Source organism: Molothrus aeneus, chromosome 7 (assembly GCF_037042795.1).
Source record: "Molothrus aeneus isolate 106 chromosome 7, BPBGC_Maene_1.0, whole genome shotgun sequence".
In the NCBI taxonomy this organism is placed as follows: domain Eukaryota; kingdom Metazoa; phylum Chordata; class Aves; order Passeriformes; family Icteridae; genus Molothrus; species Molothrus aeneus.
Window position 1 is genome coordinate 28,568,590 of NC_089652.1, and position 27,048 is coordinate 28,595,637.

The 27,048-nt window shown below is 39.5% G+C and overlaps 1 protein-coding gene across 1 annotated transcript in view; it reads right to left on the reverse strand.

Annotated features, from left to right (window-relative positions):
• Nucleotides 1-27,048, reverse strand: part of MYLK (myosin light chain kinase) — a 138,350-nt gene that overhangs the window by 94,632 nt on the left and 16,670 nt on the right. The window contains exons 2-10 of the mRNA XM_066553728.1: nucleotides 22,028-22,235; nucleotides 20,274-20,322; nucleotides 17,605-17,770; nucleotides 16,403-16,568; nucleotides 13,186-13,222; nucleotides 10,798-11,360; nucleotides 8,936-9,139; nucleotides 7,805-7,939; nucleotides 1,592-1,744 (exon numbers count right to left, since the gene is read on the reverse strand). Of these exons, the coding sequence (XP_066409825.1) occupies nucleotides 1,592-1,744; nucleotides 7,805-7,939; nucleotides 8,936-9,139; nucleotides 10,798-11,360; nucleotides 13,186-13,222; nucleotides 16,403-16,568; nucleotides 17,605-17,770; nucleotides 20,274-20,322; nucleotides 22,028-22,235 (1,681 nt within the window). The remainder of the gene's footprint in view (nucleotides 1-1,591; nucleotides 1,745-7,804; nucleotides 7,940-8,935; nucleotides 9,140-10,797; nucleotides 11,361-13,185; nucleotides 13,223-16,402; nucleotides 16,569-17,604; nucleotides 17,771-20,273; nucleotides 20,323-22,027; nucleotides 22,236-27,048) is intronic.

Sequence of the window (27,048 nt, forward strand, 5' to 3'; positions counted from 1 at the left end):
AAGAAGAATCCAACACAGAGCAAGAGTGACTCCGTGGCCTGAAATAGCTCAGCAGAGCACACAAGCCCAGGGAAAGGCTCCTGTGTTACCATTGCCTGTCAGCCCTAAAATAACTGAGAAATGCTCTGTAAGAGGGGACTGGCCCTTTGGTTTCTGAGTCCCAGTCAAGGATCAGAAAGCCCCAGGTCAACAACAGCTCCCTTGAGGTGGACCACTCTTCACTGGCCTTTAGCTAATGCAGGTGAAATGCTTCAGAGAAATCATAACTGATAACTTTGAGAACAGATTAGTTTCAGGTTTATTTTACATTAATGTTTTCTCACTTCATGCCATTTTTCTGGAGTGAAGGGTGGAGAGGGGATGGTTATATTTCCTACTTGGTGATCAAGAAATTAACTCATAGGTTTAGCAGAATTACTTTGTTTTTATTTTAACCTTGTCATACAGAATAGGGCAGGCATAACACTAAAGAGCTGTAGACAAATACCTCAGAACACTGGTAAACAAAGACAAAACTTGAGATCACAGGGATCAGGGTACTTTTCCCACCAAATTGAATGTACAAATTTAGGGCAGGTATTATTTAGTCATAAACAAAGGGAATAGTTCCCTTGGCAGCTGTCCCTCAGCAGTCTGTTGGACAGGCAGTGACAAACTGCTATAACTTTGGGGAAAAATCATTTGAAGGTGAAAAATACCAAATACAGGCTTGATTGTAGAGGGAGGGAGAGTCTGAGGGAGGGGGATTGGAGAGGCAGGAGGGGATAATCTCCAGGCCATTAAACAAAACACCTGAATAGATTGGTGCCAGGTGAGATCGAAAGAATAAAGACCATGAGATTGATGGATACTACCTCACTGTTGAATTTATCCATGGAATTCTGTCAGCTCTTGTCTTCATTTTGAATTCTTTCATGTGTTTGTTGAGATTCTAGCACAGAATTATGGCTTTCATGAACAAATCAATTATGTCAAATCAGCACTCTGTCAGATTTCTGAGACAACAAGTCACCTCAATTGCTTACTACAATGTTCTTCTGGTACTTTCACTACAAAAATTCCACTTATTTAGAGTTATCTATCAGTTAGCTGATAGTGATAGATGTCTGTTCAGAATTATATCTGATAAATCCTAGTAATACAACAAGAATATTGGCATTTGCTATCACAACTGCAGTCCCTGGCATTGGTCTCTGCTCTGCCTTTCAGGAGAAAGGAGAAGCATCTGCCTCCTCCCTGTAACATTCTCTGATGGGTGATATTGGTGATACTGCAGTTATTTTTTTCTTTCAGCTGTCCAGGTCCTTTCTTACACTGGTAAACCTTTTCCTGAACAGCCTCACTGCTCTGTACACTAAGCCCTTGGGAAGGTCAAAGCACTAATACCTTTTTCTGAAATGTGGTTATTACTTTACACAGTACTTAAGCACTTAAGTTGCACACACCTGCAATGGAGAGAAGAGGTACCCAGCTGACAAAAGCTTGGCAAAACATGGAATCTACTCACAACCACCTCTGTTAAGGATCCAAAGTTATTTCTGCTAAAAAAGATTGTGTGATTACAGTAATAACAATAGTCTGAGATATTCACCTTTGACTGTGACCTGAGCACTGCAAGATGCCTGTCCTATGTTGTTTTCAGCCAGACAGGTATAAATTCCATCATCTTCTGGTAGGGCATCTTGGACAGTCAGTTTTGCAACTCCATCTTCAAAAGTGGAATGGGCATATTGAATTGGCTGGTCTGCAGACAGAAAGGAAAAGAACTGACTTAGTACATCAGCCACAAATTTCAAAAGCACTTTAGCTTTCAGTGAAATCTGGATGCCTAAGAGCAGCCAGCCTATGAAAGTGCAGAGCCAAATCCCACTCTGTGCACAGCCACTGCTCTCTAGTGACTACAACCAGCAGCATCCCAAGCACAAAGCACAGCACGGTTGTCAGACAAAGCTCACCACCAGATTCACTGTCTGCTACCTTGAGTAGCAGCAAAAGGGTAAAAGTTCATTTTGGATTCTCTTTCAGGTGGATAAGATCAGAACTGTGTGTTTGCTTCAGACATCTTGTAATTTGCCTGAAACTAGATAAAATGCAGAGAAAGCTAGATGTGCAAAATCGGTTGGGCATGGAGAAGCACTTGAAGTCCTTCAAGGGGTATTTTGTAGTGGAAAACATTCCAAGAGAGACAGTAAAAGCTGCAATGGAACCAAGAAGCTGATTTAGAGAAGCAGTCAATCTACACTACAGTATGGCCAGTAACAGAAAGGTGCAGTCTCATCTATGGTGATGTGATTATTATTATTTTAAGAAACTGCTTCCTTGAATTGGTTTGACATGCTTAAATATTAGTATAGATGGCTTAAAGTTGTCTTGCTATTGTTTCAGGAACTGTCATGAGTCTCACCCTTAACTTTCTGAAATGCTTCTGCAATCTGTTTTCCAATATTAAATAGTTTCCACTACTGACTCATCTTTGGTTGCTTTCCCAGTGTATGCAATACTTAAGCCAGCCTTATACCTGTGCATAAACATCATGCTGGAAATAGAAATCATGGTCATCTAAGAGAAGAGGATGAAACAGCAGAGAAATTGTGCAGGACTGATCTGAAGGTGTCTGTTGCTCGGGAGTTTGTGGTTAAAAAAGATCAAAATTTATTTCATTGCCAAAATAATTTTAAAGCACACAGCTCTTAGGGTTTTATGAACCAGTTCTGCACTATGAGCAGGATAAATTAAATGATGGTACATATTTTTCTCTCATCTCCGATGTTCAAAGGAAGCCAACTCAGAAGGCAGTTATTATCTGTGCACTATCTATATGCATACACAGTTTCATTCTGAAATGCAAACATATGCCAAACTCAGCATCATCCAATACCTGCATATATTAAAAATGTGGTAGATGATCTTCATCCTTTGCTTATAACCATCTGTTAAGTTAGTACATTTTCTATTGCATGAAAAATTGGGGTGAATATTTAATCAACTACCCAGAAGAATTTTAGAATAAAACCTTTCCAACCTTTGTCACAGATTATCTATTCTTATTACTAGCTCCTCTGAGCTCATTTTCACACAGACTGTTGGAACTATTACACTAAACCACAGTGTTTCTGCATGTGGGAATAGCACTACATTCAAATACGTACAGGCTGAGCTAAAGCCCAAGCAGACAAAGCTTTCTGTTAGAGGACAAGGGACACTGGACTGCCTTCCTAGTCCACCTATAGACTATCTCTCCTGACAGGGTCCTTGCCTGGCATTCTGACATTGAAGGTGTTAGTGGTGACAAATGATGCTATGATGCCGTACCAGAAACACACGCGGTATAAAAGCTGCACCATGAAAAGCAGAACAATGCCTTTATATTTCTGTTGTAGGTAACCAGATGAATAGGGAAAGTGTTCTGTATGGAAAAGCAAAATGTGATCTCTTTACCATGTCCTCAAATTTTGCCAAGGGTCTGTTTCACTTCAGCTCCGAACGAAACTGGCTATTTTTTAGCATTATTCAAAAAATAGTGAATTCACTTACAGAACAGCCTTTTCATTAGACCCCAGAAAAAGAACACAAACATAGGAATAACCTGCAGCAAGACCCTAAGTTACATCCACAGTACTTATATTTTGATGTAATAAAAACAACTCTCCCAGTAGTGAAATGTTCCCTTCTCCAGAGGCAGAACAGTCAAATCCCCAGGACAGCTTGGCAGCAGGAACAATAACAAAAAATACCTTTATGCTGGCATGTTATGCCTGAAGAAAGGAAATTTTCCCCTGGCCCATTTATTAAAAGCTTTCTGGACAAATCACAAAGCTATCCTAAAACCAAACACTACTGAGAATTGTTATGCTAAAGTCATGGTCATATTGTTCTTAAATTCAGCAGAAAGAAGTTCAATTAAACTTAAGAAGAAAGAAAACCCACAAAGAAAGCAATATGAATAAAAAGTTACTTAACAGTCATACACTCCTTATTCCTGCAATTGAAAAAGAAGTTAACTAGAAAGTATTTTAAAAAGATAAAGTAAATTGGAGTTACACACTGAAGTACTGTCACAGAACTAAAACACAGGAATTTTACTTTCAGGGAAGTTGCCAATAAATCTGAAAATTCAGAAAGAAATTTAAATAAAACATAGAAGGAGAACAAAAAACCACCAGAAGGAGAAAAGAACCACCTTGAAAAAGTTGGGACAAAAGCTTTAATGGTAGGATTTGCAGAGAAGAGCAAGAGCTCGGATGAAACTCGTAGCTCAGTGAGGCAGCTCTTATTTGTGGACTCTCTATGAATATGGAAAACTACTCATCCTTACAGATGGTAAGAAGTAATTAGAGACAATGCAGAGTATACATCATCTATTTTTTGTCTCACTTGACCTGAAGGAGAGGTCAACCTGTCTAATGCTTGGAAAATATTTTGAATTGGTATGTAGTCACAGCTGGTAAATAGTCTTGGTATCTAAAGTAGTACTTGGATGTAACATTGTACAAGTTGTTGCAAGTTCCTTTCAGTTCTCAGGTGGCGTGGATTCCTTGGACATTGGGGAAGGGAGACTGGACACCATGCAGCCTGTTCAGTGTCCAGGGATGGCCAGCCTGGAAGGGAGCAGGTCCTGCTGCCTCCCTTTTTGTTTTTTTTTTTCCTTATTTTTTCCTCAAAGCAGCCTTCTGTTCCTGCTTCTCATGATTGATAACTTGGTCTTTGCATTCATTATTTCACCAAAATATACATTCTTTCTCCCCTATTCTGCTCAAATTAATTCTGGTTCATTATCATTGTCGTGCTTGGAAGACAACTTGAATTTGATATTTTCTATTGAACTTTACACATCCTGTTGCATGTGATTTTTATTTCTATGTAGTTCTGCAAAAGTGCTGTATTTTGAACAGTAGTGGGGTTGCTCACAGCATGTTGCTTTATCCTCTGTCCTAACAGAGTTCAGTTGTGAATATAAAAAGCTTTACATTGCAGACAGGGAGAGCAGATGCTAACAAACCTTTTTTTTAAACAGAATTGGTCTGCCTGCCTTCAGTTATATACTGTGAATATACTGTTTTCTTCATGTGGCCAGTTGATGAAAGACTCCACCATGTCATTTTGCCAAAAGCACTGTTATGTCTGCTTGGAGTAATATTTCACAACTTTCTCCTTTATTTGATCAGGGATATAAATATGAGGAGTTTGTAGTATCTGGCTAGGTGGTAGACAGGAAGGAAATGTTTGCATTCAAGTGGATATTACAACAGCAAATTTGATCCTTGAGTAAAATAATACCCCTAGGAGTGTACATGGAATTATCAACATTAAACAACTGTTTATAATCCTTTCACGTTTGTATCAAAATGGTATACAAACAGTTATGTCTCACAATCCTATGCAAGACAGAAAAGCATTAAACTATAGTGATATATTTCAGCAGCCTGGAATGAAAGTCGTGTGCTTGTGTCTTCAGAGTAATATATGATGTGTCTAATTTTTATTATTATGAGAGTTTCTTGTGCTTCTGTTACGCAGACTCATCACTGACTTTTGCTTTAAGAGCAGAGTTAATGCACTGACTCACACTTACAGAACTTTAATGGTTTGAAATCCAGCTAACAAAAAAAACCCCCACCTACATTGTGATATTGAGCCAACTGCAGTTAGAAGCTTGGATGCAATGTAAACATGATTATACCTGAACAGGGGCAGACATATGGATTCAGCAAGAAGAAAGGTCAGTAAAAAACAAACGACCTAAAAAAGGCAGGGAAGCACAGTGCATCACAGGAACATGTGGGTTATTTATGTCTAGGCTTTCTTTCTCAGGAGACACCAGTGTTCTGATTAGAACATGGCTACACAAATGGAGACCATATATCTGTGCCTGATGAGCTGTAAGTCTTTTGAAAATCAACCCAAAGTCAGTGATCTGAGACAGGAAGATGCTCTGTATGTGAAGATAATTGAATGTAACTACATCAGTCAATGTCTAAGGGAACACTAGGAGCAAGGTTACCTTGGATATGAACATGAAATGACTGACTCAGAGTTGCTCCTGTGCTGCAAGACAATTCTTGAACTGCCAGAGATTCTGCTCACATCTGCAAAGGAGGAACTTCAGCATAGCCTTCAGACAGAGAAACAAATGGTGTCCAATGGGAGAGTGTCAGAACCTTTACTCACATGTTTTGTGTTGTAAATAAAGCACTGGCCTTTCTATTCTGGACATGGAGTTATTGGGAAGGGGAACAGCCCAGGCTGTGGGAACATACCAATCTCAAGGTCATGGTTCATATGCCCTGCCACCTTTTTCAGTTAGCCCATTTACTCTGAATAGCTAAAGGAAAACAGAGATCATGTGCAAATAATTAATTTTAAAATAACCACACACACAGACACTCTCAAAGACAGATAGCCTGGGAGAGTCTGAAAAAAAATCAATTGCACTTCAGGAGTAAAAGAGGTGAGCAAGAGTTAAGCTGAATAATTTTTTCTAGTGTTTTACAGATATGGCTTTTAATGGAGAGAGTCCTTAGCCAAAGCACGTAGTGCCTGGATCACTGAAATAATTTGGAATCAAAGCAAAACACTGATTTTTGGGTCTGGCTATTATATTAGGAGGCACTCAAGAAAACTTGACTATTCAGCTGTGTAATCAGTGCAGGGTAGGAGATTATACAGTCTGATAAAAGTAAAATATATTTTACTGTTTTTTTTAGTCAGCTTTAGGCAAACATTAGAATGCCAAGGAACATATTCTAGTTGAGAAGAAACCAGAAGAGCTTTGATTTCAAGATCTTGGGAACAGAGCTGCTAACACCTATTAGGACCTACCCAGCTGATGGAAGGGTGGAACCAGGCATTGGTCTTCTCCCTACCTCTGAGTGAAATACTCAGACTGAAAAGCATAAACACATATATTGAAAAATTAATGGTGTTTAAATGATCACTTGCTTTCCTATATCCACCTTAAAGTTGTTTGCACTGTACAGCTGGAATTGAGCATTTTGTTTTCAGTTGGTCTGATTGTGGTGATAGTAATACCAAGGTTGCAAGTTTGATCCCTGTACGGGCCATTCATGTAAGAGTTGGACTTGATGATCCATGTGGGTCCCTTCCACCTCAGAATATTCAGTGATACTGTGCTTAGAACTGCAGGATTCTGTGGGATCATGATGCCAACCTGTAATACTTGAAGCAGAAACTCCTGTCAAAGGCAGGGGGGCAACACAGTATTCAGCACAGGGCAGCAGCACAGCCATGTGACACAGCCCAGGTAACACACCTGGCACAACCGTGTGACACAGCCCAGGTAACGCACCTGGCACAGGGGTGTCCGTGTGACACAGCCCAGGTAATTCAGCTGGCACAGCCGTGTGACACAGCCCAGGTAACTCAGCTGGCACAGCCGTGTGACACAGCCCAGGTAACGCACCTGGCACAGGGGTGTCCGTGTGACACAGCCCAGGTAACTCAGCTGGCACAGGGGTGTCTGTGTGACACAGCCCAGGTAACGCACCTGGCACAGCCGAGTGACACAGCCCAGGTAACTCAGCTGGCACAGCCGTGTGACACAGCCCAGGTAACTCAGCTGGCACAGGGGTGTCTGTGTGACACAGCCCAGGTAACGCACCTGGCACAGCCGTGCCACCAGCGCACCCTGCTGGTCACTTCGCAGAACTGCGGCAGCACGGCCCCTGCTCACGGCTCCTGTAAAGGGCTTTCCTCAGGTGTCCCAGCGGGCTGCATGAGGGTGATGGAGCGCGCTTTGGGGTGTCAGTGCGTTCATGCAGGTGTTGCAGAGCAGGGGATTCCTTACCATTGAGAAGCCATGTGATGTGGGGCTCAGGGACCCCTCCCACGCAGCACTGCAGCACAAAGTCTTGCCCTTCGCTCACAGCGCATCCTTTCAAGACACTGGAAAAGCATGGAGCAACCTCTTCCACTTTAGGCCCTTAAAAAGCAAAATGAAAACAGTTCCTTCAACTGAAATTAATGAAATTAGCTTTATCACTTAGAGCCTTTTTCTAAGTATGCTTAGATGAAATGGCTGGGCTAACCATGGTGAAATGTTTTATCGGGGGATAGGAATAATTTTGACTGGTATAAAGAAGGCATTCTTCTCTCATCTCCTAGGCAGGCATTGCCAGGCCTCAAGCTCTGCTTTAGGTGCTGATTTCCTATGCCAGAATCCATCATTTGCAGCCCATCACTAGAAGTGTATGCAGCATATTAGCAGAGAGCTCAGCACAAAGAAGAGGATGGCTAATTCTCTGCTCTTGCTCTTGGGTATCCTGGCTGAACTTCAGGCATAGTAAATGGAGAAAAATTGCATTAACATGAACATGGATCCAGAACAAAACTTAAAACCAGGTGAAAACATTACAGCTGAGGACAGGATTTGCTAGAACCAACAAAAATTTCAAGCAGACCAGTAGAACACTGCCTGAAAGCTTAAAATAATTTGTCGCTGGGACATGTTCTTGAATTTAGCAAATCATAATTCTCATTCCTTCCCTTTTCTTCTTATTCACTCTACTGCACAGAATTGGCTTGTACACAAAAAACATTTCAAATTTGGAGTGTAGAAATGCTAAGCAACTTCAAAAAAACTAAATGTAGAACAACAATAATAAACTCACTGACAGCCTGTATTAAATACAAGTATTAACAGTAAACCTGAGTAGAAAATAGGCCTCTCTGTGTACAAACCATGTATTGAGATGGTTTTAGCTATACAAACAACAAAACCCACAATATGTCAGAAGGGAAACTGATGCACGAAGTGGCTTGCCAGCTATTGCACAACACTTTACTCACAGAGGTAGGAATCAGAATTAACCTACACTGAGAAGTCAAACAAAAATTATGTAGTAACCACCCTCTGACAGCTTAAAAAAGTCCAGCCACAGTTTCCAAAGTGCAGATGGGCTCACAAGAACTTACTTACTTCTGACAGTTAACAACCAGCTGGTGGAACTCTGGCCTTTGGGGTTGGCAGCTGTACAGCTGTAAGATCCACTGTCCCTCAAGTTGGCTTTCTTTATCCATAGGCAATGAATTCCATCTTCCTCATATATTTGGACATCTTCTCCAGCTTTAATAGGTCGGCCTTCTTTGAACCACTCCACATCTGGTTTTGGCTTCCCTGAAACTGGACAATCAGACATTTGGACTTTTCTAAATAGGTATTCGTAATTAGTACTACTTAGTATATATTTAATTAGTATTATTTACTTTAGTATAAATTAGGTACACTTTACACATAAATCATTATATAAACCTTAATTGGCAATACATAAAACTGTTGTCTGAAATTTTGACATTTCTGATCTTCTAAAACTTCTCGGCTAGTCCATCTCTTAAAATAACAAATACTTGGTAACACATAAAACCATATCTGAAAAAAGCTTCTGGCTGAAAACTGTTCTTCTAAAAGTCACAGACAAAATGGATATGAAACTGAAACAGAGAAGGTTTTTGCCAAACACAAACTCTTTTTTACTCAGCACTGGCACAGGTTGCCCAGAGAGGCTGTGGACTTTCCCTGCCCTGGAGATACTCAAAGGTCACCTTGATGTAGTCCTGGACCTGTCTGAGGTGAGGCTGCATGAGCAGGGAGAAGGGCCAGTGAAAGCAACCCTGGTCACCACCTGCAGAGAGGATTCTCAGGAGAGTTTCTCAGATTACCTATTAAAGGGATTAGGGATGTCCCACTGTGATTTCCCTGCAGACACCTTGCCTTGCATGTAAGAGTTTGTGTTTTGGTTCCAGAGCGAAACAAAAAGGCATTCACTGGCTGCAATAAAAACTGGATGAGCTCCCTGTTTATCTGTGATAGGGGCTCTATTTCCCTATCAAACAGGGTCATGAATTAGTTAAAGTTTGCGAAGTGTGTGAGATACTCTGACAGAAAACAATTCATGTTTTTAGTAATATACCTGAAAAATAAACTGTTTAAAATGTACCAAAATCTTTGGAATCTTTTCTCCGCTCCAAATGCTCAAGGCTTGCTTGTGGTGGAAATTATAATCTGTACTCATGGGGTAAGACTCATCAAGAAATGATATAAATTACCATGGTGTTCTGTGATTTTTTTTTTTGCCTCTAGAGAAACAAAAAACCAATTTCTTTCTCATTTATGTGAACACTTTGAAGTGTAAATGTTATTAAAAAAGAAAAAAAGGAAAATGCTTCCAGATTATTTTCTAAAATTGCAATTAAATAAAAAAGAGAAGTGTTCCAAATCTACTACCCAGATTCAGCAAAATGCAACTCTCATTACTCTTCTAAGAGGTTAAAACTCATTCATATTCTGTGGAGCAAACTATAAAACTCCCTTTTAATTCTTACTTTATCATTTCAGCTGTTAGGAGGCATTGAGATCATGCTGACCAAATATGAGACATAAAAATAGATGCCCCTAGGGACATGAACTGACTGACTGTATTTTCTCCTCTTGGTTTTTTTTTTTGGCTCAAGGGCAGTGTCACTAATTACAGCTCTGGAAAGTGTACCACTCATTTTCGCTCTTGTACCCTCATATAAGAGGGTCTAAAACTATCTCCTAGAAGGAGCAGCATTGGTTACATCTTGGGAAACCCCAGATGAGAGAGGAGATGGACACCATGGCATAGTTTGGTTTGAAAATTTCACCAAGTGTTGTGGAAACAGCACTGGATTCTGCATCTGTTACCAAAAGGCTTTAGGAGGAGAACAACTTTCAAAGAATCAGGAATTGCTTTCCACTTCTACACAAAGAAAGGGAACCCCTTTCTGACTAAACCCAGGGGCTCATTTTCATCCCTTTACCTTTGCTCTTGAATTTAATCTCCTGGCCTTCTGATGCTTCCAGGCTCTGTGGATGGATCTCAAACTGAGGAGGAATTCCCAGGGGCTCCCTCTTCTCCTCCATTACAGCCCCCTGAGCTCCAGACCTGTTTTCTGCTTCTCTAGTCCTGGGACTGATGTGCCCTGTAGGAGGTGGCATTTGTTGAGCTGACATCAGGAGCTGCACACCCCTTTTCCTGTTTTCACCCTGTCTGATTGAAGGGGCCTGGGATTCTGCCTTTGGTTCTGGTTGCAGTTTGACAGATTGTAGTGTGATGGTGCTTGAAGTTTTCTGCAAGACCTGGGGTCCCTTTTTTCCTTCTTTATGTTCTGTGTTGGTTTCTTGGTGCTGTCCTTGCTTACTTTCTTTGGCTTCTCTGGTGATGTAAACGGACTCTTTTTTTGCTGGCACCCTGTCTTTGGTTTCAACCATGAGTTCTGTGCTGCTGGATTTCAGCTCTTTAACAATCCCATTGCTGGTTGCCTGTTTGAATTCTGGATTTTCAACAGCTTTAACAGCAAGTGTGGTTGGTTTTGGTGGCATGCTGAAGGAAAATGAGAAGTTTGGAGATACATGACACTGTATAAAGACTCATTATTATTATTATCACTAATGACATAAATATATAAACCCTCAGCAAGAAGGTGAACTGATTAACCTTTAGATTCTTTCAGACAGATCACGAAGATGGGTCAAAGAGGTGAAGTGAAAAGTTTCATAAGATGAAATCAGGACTCAGACACTATGTCAACTCAGAAATTTCTGAATATAAGTCCACTGCTCAAGTTCTAACATGTTTTGTGAGTCAGACATTAACCTTGCATGCACTGCTTTAGATGGGAAGCAATTACATGAGATCTGAATGACCATGATGTAATACTACTTGATGCTTTAATAAATTGAGGTCATGTATAACGTAGCTCAAAATGTCACACAAACTACTTCCCTAAAGGGAAATGAAAATGTAAATTGTGAAGTAATTTTACCATTTCTAATTATGGTGTCTTGTAACTCAGGTAATTTTCAAACAGGACTGATAGGAAACCAGACCAAAGTCTGGGGAGGAAGAAGGGGTGTTGGCACCTTAAAACTTGACTGGATGTAACAATATCAGCTATGCATTTGTTAGGAAGAGTTTCTCAGAATTATGATTGATCTGCTGCTCAGTACTTTGGGAGCACAAGAGCAGCTGACCAACTGGGGACTTAAATCTAAGTCTCCTTCATTGAAGTTGACTGCCTTGATCCCTAAGCTGTTACTTGTAGAGCACTGTCTATGTCTCACACATCCACAGAATTACTCCAAGGCAGAATTGGAACAGATCTGAAATAAGGACATCAATTTCCAGCTCTGTTTTGCTACACTTGGTGCCATTAATTTATTCTCTCAGGGAGACTTGGGATATTTACTGGGGTACTTTCTTCAGCTGGAGTTGCATGTACTGTTTGAGATTTGCAGTTACTTTTCAGGAAGTAGGACTTTTTCATTTTAAAAAACATCTTTTTTTTGTGTGTGTGAATAAATGATGGAGGATGCAGAACTACTCTGGAGAACCACATGCATGGGGAGTTCTGCTTCTAGTGCTGCACAGTTTCATTTACACTAAACTTACTTTCAAGTATGTTCCTAAAAATCACACAGATCTGAAAAACAGAATAGCACAGCATTTTCAATTCCACTTTGCAGTTAGGACAGTGTGAGCATGCCATTTAGAAATCTCATCCAGGGCATGTGAGAACAGATTAAACATCCCAATGACTACAAAGCAACTGGCCTTCATCAAAGTGTCTTACACAGACAGCCTTGAACTTTTCATTCCTGCATTTCCCATTAATGAAGAAAAGTACTTCTGTAAAATAATCTTAAAAGTTATAGTAATTTAATTAAAAATCCCAATAAAGGCCTAAATACTATTTTTTTCTTTCTTGTTACTTCACCCCTACTTTCATATGTATTTTCAGACAACAGCTGACCATGGCCATACCATGTTTAGTGTATGACAGGAAAGAACAACTAGCTCGGTACTGACAAGGCACACTCAATGTTAACTCCAAAAATAACATTTGACCCTCTGGTACAATGTAGAATTTCTGCTCACATAGCTTGGTTTTTTTAAAATTTTGCTTTCCTGAACCAGACCAGAACGCTGTACTTCATAATGTTGCCACCAGTTCCACCAGCTATTTCCTATGAGTCTACCAGCTGAATCAGGCAGCAAGAGAGAATCTTATTCCAAGCAAACATTTTCTGACTTCCAAATATAGACTGACACCCCAAAAATTTCTTTGTGAAGAAAGCACATGCAATAATTGTCAAAATCAGTGCACTGCAATTCAACAGTCAGAGACAGAACTCCAGTAAAAACATACCAAGGCGGCTGAGTGTATGTGTCGGTCTTATCTGGACCTGAAATACAAAAGAAGAAACAGGGAAATTATACACACAATACTGTGCACAATTCCAAAAACTTGGGAGAAGATTTTAACCAAAAAATATACTTAAGAACCTTCACTCTTCAAATTTTCAATGCATTGAAATCAAGATTGACTGTCACCACCCTTGGAATTGATATGGACAACAGGAAGCTGCTCAGCTGAAACACAAAGAGGTCTGAGTCCATTTTGAGACATTGCTGCATCATGTTCTCACAACCCTGCAGCGCTAAAGGTTCAGGGACCCTCAAAAGCTCTCTGTTGGGGGAGAGATGTATGAAGAGATTCCAGGTGGAAAGCAGCTCATCAAATCTTATGGTAATTCCACAGAGTTTTTAGAGGTAGAGGAATACAAGCCATCAATCAGTCCTACACCTGAGCACCCTCACAGTGAAACAGCAGCAGTCCTCTGGCTAAAACACAGAACCAACTAAACTGGAGTAAAACCTCCCAAAATCTGGACCCACCTGTAAACATTTACCAACCCATTTGCTGTGTAGCAAGAATTATCATGACTAACATGAATAACTCAAAAGCTAATCCATCACATTTCTTCACTTTGCAACCACCAGGAAATCCGGGAACATGGCTGAGCTATGTTGATTTGCCAAGGTGCCTCATCAGCTGCATTGATAAAACTGAGCACATATTGACCCACAATCAGTCTCCTGATTTGTAATCCTCCATGAATTCTCAAAAACCTTGACAGTGTTTCTCTTGGGGGCAGCATGAGATAAATAGTTGAGAGGAGAGAAATGCCATTCTAGGTCAAATACCAACCACATCTCTACATTACCCCCTAATTAAGATTTCAGGATGGAATTTGTTTTCTCCTGGTCAGATCAAAGCTGCACCTATGCTATTGTCAGCTGTGAGACTAGAAACTACAGTAGAAAGACACGTAATAATTAATTTGCAAGATAAATTTTTCAAGTCATCAAAAAGCACTTTATGAAAATGCTCTCAGCGTCTCTGCCTCAGGGAAAAGACAAAATCATGTGGTGGATGATATCCTCATTTCCACAGTGTTTTGCAAGCAAAAATTCACATCTAAATGCTTGGACTTGCCATGACATTCAGAGTGACCAAAAGAATCCATTTGTTGCAGACATCTTTTGTGAAAATCCTTTTCTTTGGGATTTTTCCCTTCTGAGAAGCTGAGGCCTCAGAAACAAAATGTAAACAATGGTTATCTGCTCCTCTGGAATGCATCATATTTGTCAGTGATTGGGCCATCTTGAATGTTTACAATTAATGGCCAACCACAGACCAGATAGCTTGGACCCTCTGTCCAAGCCACAGACCTTTGTTATTCATTCTTTGCTATTCTTAGCTAGCTTCTGAGGAAACCTTTCCTTCTATTTCTTTTTAGTATAGTTATAATGTAATATATATATATATCATAAAATAATAAATCAAGCCTTTTGAACATGGAGTCAACATTCTCATCTCTTGCCTCATCCAAGAACCCCTGTGAACACTGTCACATCTATTTACACACAAACAAAAGTTGAGATGAGAGAGGGATGAAAACCCATTGACCTCATTTCAATAAACCTGTCAAATAGTAACAGAAATATAGAAATGAAAACTGAAAAGACTGGATAAATGCAGAAAAGGAAGCTTCGTAACTACTGACTGCTGACAAGACACTACCATGCAACCTTGTCTATTAAAAGAATATTTCCTCTTCCCTCTTCACCTTCCACTAAGGGAAAAAGTACAGCTATTGGAGGAAAATATCTATATATGAGATTGTATGTCTTTGAAAGAACATGTAGTACTTCTGAGCCACTTGATTGTCTGCTAACATCTGCAGCAACTCTGGCAACCTGATCTAATTGATAACAAAAGAATTAGCTATTATATATTGAGGTTAGGTAAGTGGAACCATCCAATTAATCAAGAGCACTGCAAAAGAGTGCCCTTTTTATTGACCTGCACTAATCCAAGAAAGAATGGATTATTCAGAGATGTGGTCAGCATCTGAAGCAAACATATACCACAAGTGACTTTGTGACCCCAGTTCTGCATCATCTCTCAAGGCAGATGCAGCCATTACAGAACAGAAAGCTCACCACTCCAGGGAGAGCAATGAGGAATCGAGTTTTATGTTTGGATAAAAGGCTTATTGAAAGAAACAGGCCTTTCTATACAACCTCTGTTGAAGAGGCAAACTGTAGAAGCTTCTTCTACAATGGCTTCATCAGATTGGAACTTACAGATAAAAAGTACAGCTTTTATTTGTAGAAAGGTTAGCTGTGGTTCTGAGCATACCAAATGTACATCCACTTGTTATTTATATTCTTCATACCTTACAGAGCGACAGCAATGATGTGAAACTGAAAGTCTTGCAACAAAAAAGTCACTGCTGGGTGCACATGTAACCCACTGAGCTCACGACTGCAGCTGAAGCCAGCAGCTGTGGATTTAATTATTTAATTGGGTCCAGTGACTGCTTACCCACTGACTGATGAACTTCCTCTTTAGTGAGCTTGATGAAGGTTGTATGATTTTGAGGCTGATGCAACAGGCAGCATCAAATTGCAAAATGAGCTGTATATGATAATGCATGTATGAAAGAGAACATTCTACTTATGCAAATATATTTGTTTCCTTAACAAGCAGTGAAATAGGCTGGATTGGGAGTTGAGAAGACTGAATTTTAATCTTATTAAGATGGGTTTTTTCCCTCTCTCATAATTTAGAATTATGCTGTTTTACTTTACTTTCCTAGTTCTATGAATCTAGACAGAATTTTGCCTCCCATAAGGGAGTTGGTATAAATGTGCAGCTGGTGCTAGTACTCAACAAATACAAAATTAATTACTGATTATAATGACAAGTGCCAGGTTCCATTTGCTGAAAATCAAATCAATGTTCAAAACATAGAAGTCAAAGTCACAGTAAAAGTGAAAAAGTGTTTTTAAAGAAATCTTTTACAAAGCACTTGGATTGCCTTTTTTTCCCATTGAACCAACACAATTTTTACAGCTGTAGCATGTTCCAAGCTATCACAGCATCATTTAATGAACAGAGGGAGAAAGAGAGAAGAAGAAAATGGGAAGAAGTGAATGTTTCTTGTAAATACCAAGAACACAACAGAGACATGTCTCTGGCCCCTTTTCTCTGCCCTGCAAACTCTTTGCTGTACCTTGAACAGTGAGCTCTGCAGACACAGACGCCTTCCCAGCGCTGTTCACCACTGTGCACGTGTAAATTCCTGAATCAGCAAGCTGAACATTGTGGACCTCCAAGAACTGGATGCCTGTTCTTTCATACATATTGAAGCGCTCATTTTGCTGTAACTGAATATCACCCTGCAAATACCACAAGGCACCATGAGACAGTAACTACTCAAGAGAAGAGGAGCAAGAATTTTTTAGTAAAACATTAGGTCGACCTGCCTTTTTCCTATCCTTTAGCCAAATTCCTTCTGTGAATTATATTCATATGGTATAAACAAAACAATAAACTGTGCCCAAAATTCTATAATTCACGTCTTCAGGAGGCTTCCTTTTTCCTCTATTTTGCCACCTACTCATCTCGGTTTGGTTTTGGCCATTCCCTGTTAATTATACCCAGATACCTAGAAATTGACACAGTAATTTCTGATTTATGAATCAGCACCTTCGTTTTGCAACATTTCTGACATGTCCTGGTAAATATTTTTGATCTGGTGAAGACTTTTATCAGTAATCTCATTTGCTACAATGTTTTCAAAGCAAATATGTAGAGGGCAGAAAACCAAAGTACTACAGCAAACAAAAACAAATTTAAAAAACCCCAAACCAAAACAAAATCCCAAAAAACCCCTGAAAAACAAAGAAAAACACTGCAAGAGGCTGCCTGTGTTTGGGGATGTACCCTGACCTTCTTATATTACAGACAAGGATAAGTCTGGAATAAAGCAGACAATGACTTGGAAGCATTCTCCTGTTCTCTGAGGATTTTTTTTTTTTGTTTTTTTTCCCCACAAACCTGGAGCTATCAAGAGAAAATAGAAGCATTGATAAGAGTTGAGTTTTTTTCTGTTCACTATATATAAGGCATTACTCTGTTGAAGGGTGGAGGAGAGCAGGATGCCACTAGAGCAGTCATATATTTGCCCTTCCAAATCAAAGAAAGTAACTGTAATTCTCTAAAAAACTGAGAGTTTCAATAAAAATGGCCCAATCAGTGTAATACCTAATTTCATCTGAAAGGTCCTTCCTTACAAAGAAAAAAATGTGTTTGGAAAATCTTGTGTATGCCTAAAGGGGACACTGGCACTTAAGACTTCAATGTGCATTTCATCCTTGCAAGGCACAAAATTTCAAAAGAGAAGGAAAACACAAACTTCTGGGGAAATCATACCTTAGACCAAGTTACTTGAGGCTGAGGTCGTCCTGTTATTTTACATGAGAATTTGCCTGTTTGGCCTTCACGCACAACAACTCGGTTGGGTTTTGTAGCAAACTTGGGTGGACTTTCTCCCCAGATGCTTGGCCTCTGCTCCACAGATGGAACAGCAAGTCTTGCCCTGCAAAGGCAATTGACATTCTGGTTTTACAGAAGAGCTGGAAGCTGTTGTGGTTAGAGCACATGTCAGGAAGCAGTTTTAGACCTGTGGTCTGCCAACAAGGGTATATCATTGGTGGTAACCTAGACTGTAGTTGCACGATATTTTTCTTGGCCATGGAAGAAATGGAAATGCTGGTAATGACTGCTCTTGACCCCTCACGCAACTGTGTTATGCACCCTCATCTGGCATACACAGAACAGATCTTGGGGACCATTTCAGTTGTCATAAGCAGAGCTGGGAAAACCAAGAGACAGGAAACACTGCATGCATTTAGTTTTCCCCATTTTCTGGGTTTTAGTTGCCTCCTGAGAGTTTATTTGTGCATACTTGTTTACTGTTCACAGGTTTTTATCATGTAATTTGTTTCATTCTTGAGTGCAATTGACACAGTAAGTTCTGATTTATGAATCAGCACCTTGGTTTTGCAACATTTCTGACATGTCCTGGTAAATATTTTTAGTCTGGGGAAGACTTTTATTTATTAACTCATTTGCTATAATATTTTCAAAGCAAAGGTGAAGAGGGCACACCTTTCACACACACAGTACACCTGTCCCAGGTGAATTACTGTTAAGTGTGGATGCCCAGCTCTACTTACATGGGTGCTACAGCTGGGAAATGATATATGGGATAAAACTAAAGTGGCATCAGTGACTGCAGTCCAAAGCTGTAAACAGCTACACAACCATAAAACATCAAACAGCATTATAACATGAAAAAAACCAAAATGGTGAAACTTCAGGTCTGTTAATGTCAAAGGGAACACACTCACTCTTTGCTCTGAAGCCATGGTACAACAAAGACACATTAGCAGATGGTGATTTTTTTTTTTTTTAACATTTGATTTCAAGCAAACTGAACCATTTTTAAGGCCTTCTTTTCCAGATGGCCTTTTACTACATGCAAGTAAGATGTGTCAATACCTCACTATTTCTACCAGGTGTCAGATACTAACAGAGACTGCATCGCCTCAGCCCAAGGTGCTGCCAAGACATGGTGGTTGCCATATGGGCAGCTCCAGGTTTCTAAGCAAGAGATGATACCATAATGAAAGGATTTACATGGGCAGGAGGACCAGAAAAAGTGTTGAGAGAAGGGTGATTGTAATGGGCTACAATGAAAATCACTTTATCATATAATTAAATATCTGGTAACTTTTAATGTCATCTCTCTCATACTACCACTAAAGAAGAACATAAATGTGTACTAAAGTCTTTTAGCAACCATCTTTAGGTGGTGAGTCTATATTTATACATCTATACACATAACAAATTAAAAGAAAATCAACTACTTGCTGGCCTGCAGCTTTATGGCTGGTTCCTAGACATGAACAAATGAAAATGTGTATTTTTTTTATTCTTCTCCCGTTTCTTACCATAGAATTATTAATACTGAAGAGGAGGAAAACACAGGAGCAGGAAAAGTGAGGACAATCACTCTAGCTCTATGCAATACAATGGATTAGGATAGTGCTTTGTGAAGTCTGAGTATACAACAAAACCAAACAGCAACCTGAACTGTCCTTTCTTGTTTTGATTATTTATCCTGTGTGTATGTCTCTAGGTAATTTGCAATACAGAATTTATCATGTAAAATCATGTATCCTGATTACTCAGTTTTACTTACCATTTTCAGTGTTGTAATCTGTTAATTTTAAAATTAAAAAAATAAACAATTTTCATATTAATGATGAAATTAAATACTCCAGTTTTAACTATCTGTATTTTAATCACTAACATAATCAGAACATGTGCTTTTGCCTACATCCAGAATGACTCAGTGAGAGATAAGTCAGAGAAAATTCTGCTTAAATTCAAACTATTTATAAAGAAATTAATTCAGCTGTTGGAAAAATTAGGCCTGAGGCTTTCAAAACAGTGACATTCACATAATTGTAAATGCTTACTGAAGTGCAGAAAGTACAAGTATGCTTTTATGTGCCAGCTTACATCACCCCATCAAATGGTCTTGGTAAAGTTACTCAAACCAGAACAATTATTTCTTCTGGACTGCAGTTTACCCACTGTGTTGCTTGGAAATATTTAAATTTTTTGTGCGAGAATGCTGATTTCAGTTGCTTTTATTTCTTACTGATGACTCCTTAAGCAGTATTTGCTCTGGCTTTAAAAAGAGACTGTCGGCTCATGGAAGCTGTGGAGAAGGATTCTTGAATATCAGAGAGCAGAGAAGAGAGTGCAAAATTACAGCAGAGGAGGGTGCAATATTTAGGCATCAGCAGGATGTTCTGTTTTCAGCCACATTAATTCCTTAGTCAGTATGCTGGAGCAGTAGCTGTCCATCTTCCTGACTGCCTCAACCACACTGTTTAGCCAGCAGCTCTCACAGTAGCTACTCTGCTTGGGGTAAGTGGAGACTTTTAGAAAGAGTAATTTTACTTGTTTTCCTACCAAAATATACTTAAGTGTCTGTTAAACAATATCCAAGCCAGTAGACTGCTTACCCAGAGGTTTTGGCACTGGATGGCAGGCTGTATTTCATCAAGGAGTTTCCTGTAAGCATAGGACAGAAAGACAGGAAGTTGAAAGTTTTGTCAATTAGTTTATCACTGATTATCAATTAGTTTATCATAATGTAATAATTATCAATTTTTATCACTAATTATCAAAGTTTTGTCAATTATCTCTAATTTGAGAATTAGTGATAATAAAGACTACGTAAATTTGCATTTCTCTAGGTTAGAAACATAAAGGAGGAATGCAACACCTGCAGTATAAGGTTATATCACCTGTAATTCAAAGTCACGCTCTCCAACTTCAAAACCAAGCTTTAGCAGAGTTGCTGTCTAACTCCCAGCCTCAGCTGTAACAATGCTGAAGATTATTAATGGAAAAATACTTTTTTGAATGAAACACTGTCTAATTTCTACAGTGCACCAGTACTTTATATTAAGACAGCAGGATGTTTTCAGACTGTGAGAGGGGTCTTTACTTGGCTCAGTTTTCAGTCCTGTGCCAGCCCGAAGCACCTTTGCTGCGGATGCCGCAGGAGCTGGTCCCTCGCTGCCGCGGCAAGAGGAAGATGCCGCGGGAGCCCAGCGCCATCTGCTGCACACAGAGCCCGGCCCGGGGACACCGCAGCAGCAAGCACACAGCTCCGGGCTGGGAGAAAACACCTGTTCCAGAGCCTAACGAGAGCCCACTTCACTGTCAGACAGGACAGCCGTGCAGATGGAAACAATAGATCATGTTTCAGTCACTCGTCTTTCAAGCAGCAGGCAGCCCCACGTGGTTATCTTTGCTGAGGAAAAAAAAACCAAAAAAAAGCCCAAAAAACCTCTGTGCTTTGTTTGCTATCTTGATGGATAAAGGGATTTTAGAACAAAGATCATATAATTCTTAAACCCTGTGAAATTCAGTTTTTGGGTACTGCCCTGAAGTTGTTTTGAACTGCAGCAAAACCCAGGTCAGAAAAACTGATATGAAAACAACTTTTAAAAAATCTTTCCCTTCCATGTAAATTGTCATTCATAAAATTGTCCCAACTGAAAACAAGGGGAAAAATAAATACTTCACATAATTTTTACAAAGGAAGGCAGAAGCAATCGTGTCAGATGTATGCATGCTTCAGTATGTACTCTAACAGAGTTTTTGACTCTGAATAAACCCAAATACTGATAGTTTCAGGACTGGTGCAGATTTTTTCTTTTCTTCAAGACAAAGTTGTGACCGGAGAGTTGTTGATATTCAACAGGTCTCTGATAAGACCAAATTGCAAGAGGAGAAGCAGTACAATTGATTTCAATCCTTCCCTGGCTTTGTGTCACTCTTTAAATTTTAAACTTGGCAGTTTGCAACTATCTAATATGCAGATGTGCTCTTAAAAATTCCTGGGTTTGATCCTGGCTGTTTCCTGTCTGACATTAAGCATGCAATTACAACCAGGCATGCAGCTTCGCAGTTTTTGTCCCGAGTGGTAATTTTCCATGAAAATTACAAAGTTTAAAACAAAGTCTTTAAAGCTAGGACTTTTGTTACCTGCACATCATCACCCACACCTGAAACAGAACTCACACTTTATCTAATTGTAGACATGTAGCTCCCTGCACAATGTCTTAACTTGTGAAATGCAGTAAATGAACCTTACTCTTGCATCAATGAGAAGGCATGTGTTGTGATTTTAACCAGACTGTCTAGCACACCTTGTGCTTCTACTTAAACTATAATCACCAAAACAACAGTATAAGAATCTTCTGACCTTCCACTGTCAGTTCCACGGTCACTTGACGAACCCCACCATCATTTGCAGCCTCACAGGTGTATTTGCCACCATCACCTTCCTGTACTCCTTTGATGACCAAGCTGAACATGCCCCGGATGCTGCGGTCCACAACATAATGGTCTCCCTCTGGGACAGGATGCCCATTTCTGTACCATGTGATCTGTGGCTCAGGGTAGCCTCTGACCTGGCAAGATATGAGAGAGAGTGGAGAAGGAAGGTAAATTTAACAGATGATGATATCAGGAAGAAATGCTGGACATTTAGCAATGCAGTGGAAATTTCTTGACACATACTCTTTAATATGTCTGTTAAAGACATAGTCTTTGCAAGCCAAATGGCAGAAGATAATGAAATGAAAAAAACTCTTGGATAACCCAAACTTAAAATCATAAGACTAGTCAGGCAGATAGATACTCATGCAGAAAAATTTCCCACTAGAACGGTTTCCCTGAAAAAACACAGTGAGAGTGCCAATGAAAAATCCTGACACCTGGGTCCCCACTGCTCAGAAACTCAAAAGAAAGGGCAGTAATACTACTACACCTCTGAGTATGCAAGAGTGCAAGGCTGTTGGACCAAATACTTCTAGCATGGTTGCCACGGGCTTATAATGTAAATGGGCTTATAATGTAAATCTGTACTTAGCCATCTAGTTTTCAAGTGTGCTGAGACATAGTAGCTGCTGACAATACACAGGCAAAAAAGGCAGACACATACCAAATTCTGTCTTGATCTTTAGAAGTAGAAGATAAGGAGCTGCAATTTGAGAAAGCATCATTAAGGGTCATTCTCATGTTATAGCAGGAGAGGACTGTAAACACCTACATATAGTCACACACATACAGCTCAATCTAAAGACTCCTGGTTTAACCAAAGGAAGAATGTTCAGCAAAATGAACCAGTCCTGTTCTCATTAAGTAACAACCATACTGGTATATCTCTGCCTCCTATGGCATTAATGATACCTTCAGATTTACAGGCAGATCCTTGGCTGGTGTAACTGAGAACTGAGTTATTGATTTGAAATTGAGCTCTTGAAACTTGATGAGGACCTGTGACTTTCTTTTGTAAAAAAAATGGGAAAAGCAGACATACACTAGTTTCCACCAAATAAAAAAACTACTCAGGCAAAGGTTCTTCCTCTGCTTTGTGAGAAATGCCATCCTCTTTGAGGGTCACTTTAGAACGTGTTAATTGTTAGCACGCTTGCCAAGGCATCATAACAACTGCTGATTGCCGTACTCCTTTCCTATGCCCCCTCTGATATGTCAGCTCTCCATCTCCCGACTCTTTGATCCTTTGCCTACAAGCCATGAAGTAACTGAGTGAATCAAGATGAGCTGGAATGAGTAATAGTCATGGCTGTGTTTGCTCACTGGGAAAGAAGCAATTTTGCCTTCTGAACTACATATCAAAATTTGGCAACCGAGCAGGAAGTCCCTTCAACCTCCAGGTGGGCAAAATATTGATGATCTGTCTTGAAGTGAAGAAGGCTTGGTTGTGGTTTGGGCAAATTCCTCCCAGAATTCTCCTCTCAGTTTCCAATTCTCATTTCAGCTCTGTTTTCTCTGACTGCACAGCACTTACTTTGCAAATTACAATATTTAGCCAACTAACCTTACCCATTCTTAGGCTCTCTTCTTTAAAAACCTTTCATTTTTAATCCAGCCCCACCTCACTCCAGCTGGGTTTCTCATCTGCTGCAGCTTAACCTACAGCTGTCAGAATTTTTCTCTTTCCTTTAAATCTTGGGATATCAGTTCAGACAAATTAATTTTGCCAGTGATGGGGTGACGTCTTCTCCCTGGCATTACTTACTCAATATTTAAGGACATTAACATTTGTCATGAGCTGACTATGCTGAATAAACTGGAGAAACTTTCTACTTCTGGTATAATTTCTCAAATTCTTTTTGAGTCTATCTTTAACTAAACAAAAACCATCTTCCATGAAGTACAAATTGTGGGATCCTGCACAATGGAGGGCTGATTTCTGTTTAAAAATGTCAAAGCATTTTTCTAAAGCTCTTTGTGGTCATGTCTTTTTCCAGGGCTTTCTGATAAACAGCAGCTCCTTCTTGTCCCAGACTCCTCACCCTACTCCAGCATATTGATTTAGTGCTTACTCAGAGCACAGGCTCCAAGGAATATCTTTCTCAGCACATTTCAATTTCAGAAAAAAGGAGATGTGTAGCAGCAATATGAGATTGTTACAATACTCTGACTCCAGGTAGTTGATAATGTGCTGTCACAGAAAGTGACTTGCACCAAATAACTGTTTCTTTCTATTAACTTGTCAATGCCCTCATACCTGTATTTTCATTCTGGATTAAGAAACCAGCAGAGAGATTAAGTGATTTACCCAAAGCCAGAGAGCATATTAGAATGGAGTTACTAGTTCTCATTTTGCCTCACCTGGATATTAAGATTTACTTAAAATATTTGTGGCAAAATTGTTTTCACACTGATGTATCAAGTATCTACAGTACAGTAAAATGGAAGAGTAGCACTTCAGTTGATGTGAAGACCTTTTCAGTGGTTCTGTCTTCACATCACAGCCTCTTTACTGGAATTAGTCTAGCCACATCTGTTTACAGCTGCTGAGATTCTGGCCTGCAAAACAAAGTCATCAATTACACATCACCTAATATATTTACTGTTTTTTTTCAGTTCATGATCATTTCTTCTGGTGATTTCATGGAATTCTTCAGTCCAGCTCCAAAGGCCTCAAGCATTAACCTTCCATCACTTGTAACAGAGAACAATTGGGGTCAAAACAATGGGAAATACTTGTCTTCCTTTTCAATTTTGTTTTACAATATTCTTAAGTCCCTCTTGGACCACACAAGGCCATTTTTAGCTGACCCTTCAAGCTCTGGTAGACCATTATTTATGTAATTCCAGTATCACATAGCTGAAGCCACATTAAGTGTTTTTCCATTTCTTCTCTGTCTTTGTTTTACACTTGCTCTGTCTGCAATAATGCATTCATCTACATCTCTACATTGAGGAAATGCCTCACCAAAAGCTACAAACACAGACTATCAGCAGTCCATTTCCTTTCAAAAGGTTGAGTCATTCCCTCCCCAAACTGACTCTTTTTTCTTGAATTTTTTGTCAAAAATGAAATAATGGGAAAGCAGAAGTTTAGAGAATTGCTCTGTTGCAAGGATTTATTTCAGGTTTGGGTTTGGAATGTGTTTCAAACTGAGCCAGCCCTCTCTGAAATACACGGTCATGCCATAAAAGTGTCAGGGACCCTTAAACAAATCACTGGTTACCAGATTTTGATCCTCATGGATCAATTCCAGAACTGCAGCAGGTTTTATATTCCTCCAAACCTTTCCAGAGCTCACTAAAAACATCTGCCTTGAATAAATCCACAGCAAAAAGAAATTTATCTGCTTATTTAATGCCCAGCAGCAGCATGCTATAACCCTTATTTACAACTTGGCCTGTCTGAGTATTGCCAGTCCCAGCGAGGCTGCAGCTTCTCTTTACCTGCTCTACAATAACAAGTGGAAAATTGACAGCAGGCAGCAAATAACCATTGTATTAGCACAAACATGAGTTATGAGTTTTTTTCTGGACCCTTCAAGTGCTTAGAGCCTTCCTGGAAAAGTTTGGTAAGGCAAAACAGTGCATCAGCATCAAGAGGAAAGAGCTGAGAGAGAACCTGTGGCATGTGAAACTCCCAGAGTTCAGGTTGTTCCACATCTGGGTCAGAGAGAATGCTATTGAAAAGGGATGGTGCTAGCTTCCCAAAGAAAATAAAAAAAAAATACAATAAATCCATGGAAGCTGTACATTAAAGGACAGTATTATTAGAAAATGTGCTCCTACAAACTATTCCCCGCTGTCACAAACTGAAAGGCAGTCAGTGACCACCAACACCAAATACATTTAGCAATCCTTTTCCTTGTTCAAAAGCACAGGAAACATTTTCTCAAACTTGGTCTCTATCTATGCTCCATAAAAGAGCTGTTATGTACCAATTTCAAAAAACATAGGTTTGCCTACTTAAACATAGTTGCAGTAGCAGTTTAAGGCAATGGGATGCAACCTTTTGGCTTATGGTTTTAACTTCAAATTTCAAACTGCTGCTGGCTCCAGTGAGGTCGACAATGAACATAAATGCACAGCACCCAAAAAGAAGCAGCCATGACTTACAAAAAAACCAAAGTGTAAGTGTGAAACATTGATGGGGTGTGTACTGTTACTGAATATTTTTCAGTTTGACGGTAACATCGAAAGTCTATTAGAAATGATGGCAAACATTACATGACATATTCCAGCACTACATCCATTGTAATGGCTGAGGTGTTCAGTGCTTGATGTTAAGGACTAGATAAATGTCCCATTTTACAGTTTAAGGTCACACAAGCACTGAGATCAGGAAGAGGACAGCTATCAAGAGGATTTACTGGCTTGCAAAATCTCCCTGGATTACATCATATATAGACAGGCACATCACAAGTCATACTTAGACTGGCAAAATATTACAACTCTTAAGAGAGTAATAATATTCCAAATAATTCCCTTCATAGAGATGATTTCATATACTGAAGTATTAATTCACTAATGACTAAAATTCCTCTCAAGAGACAATCCTGCTCCCATGAAATATGAATTTTAAAACGTCCAGATTCTGTCAGCACACAGTGTTCAGTTGTGCTGCTATTTCTGTAGACTACCTTTGCCTTAATTCCCCAAAGTCCAGAATTAAGACCTATGTGTGTATAGTTCTCAACTATTGAATGAAAGAATCAGTTTTATTTGGGTGATTCAAAACATCTAAAGAAAATAGATTTTGAATATACATTTGAAAGACAGAAATGTTTTCTATTCACATGCAGGTAGCATAGTGAGGACATTCACAGTTAGACTGTAATGCCTGGAAGCAGTAAAACAACACAAAACAAAGTGTGGATGACCTGAGTAACAAGTCATAAATGAAGAATGGCAGTAATGAGAAATGCTAAATATTTTCTAATACAT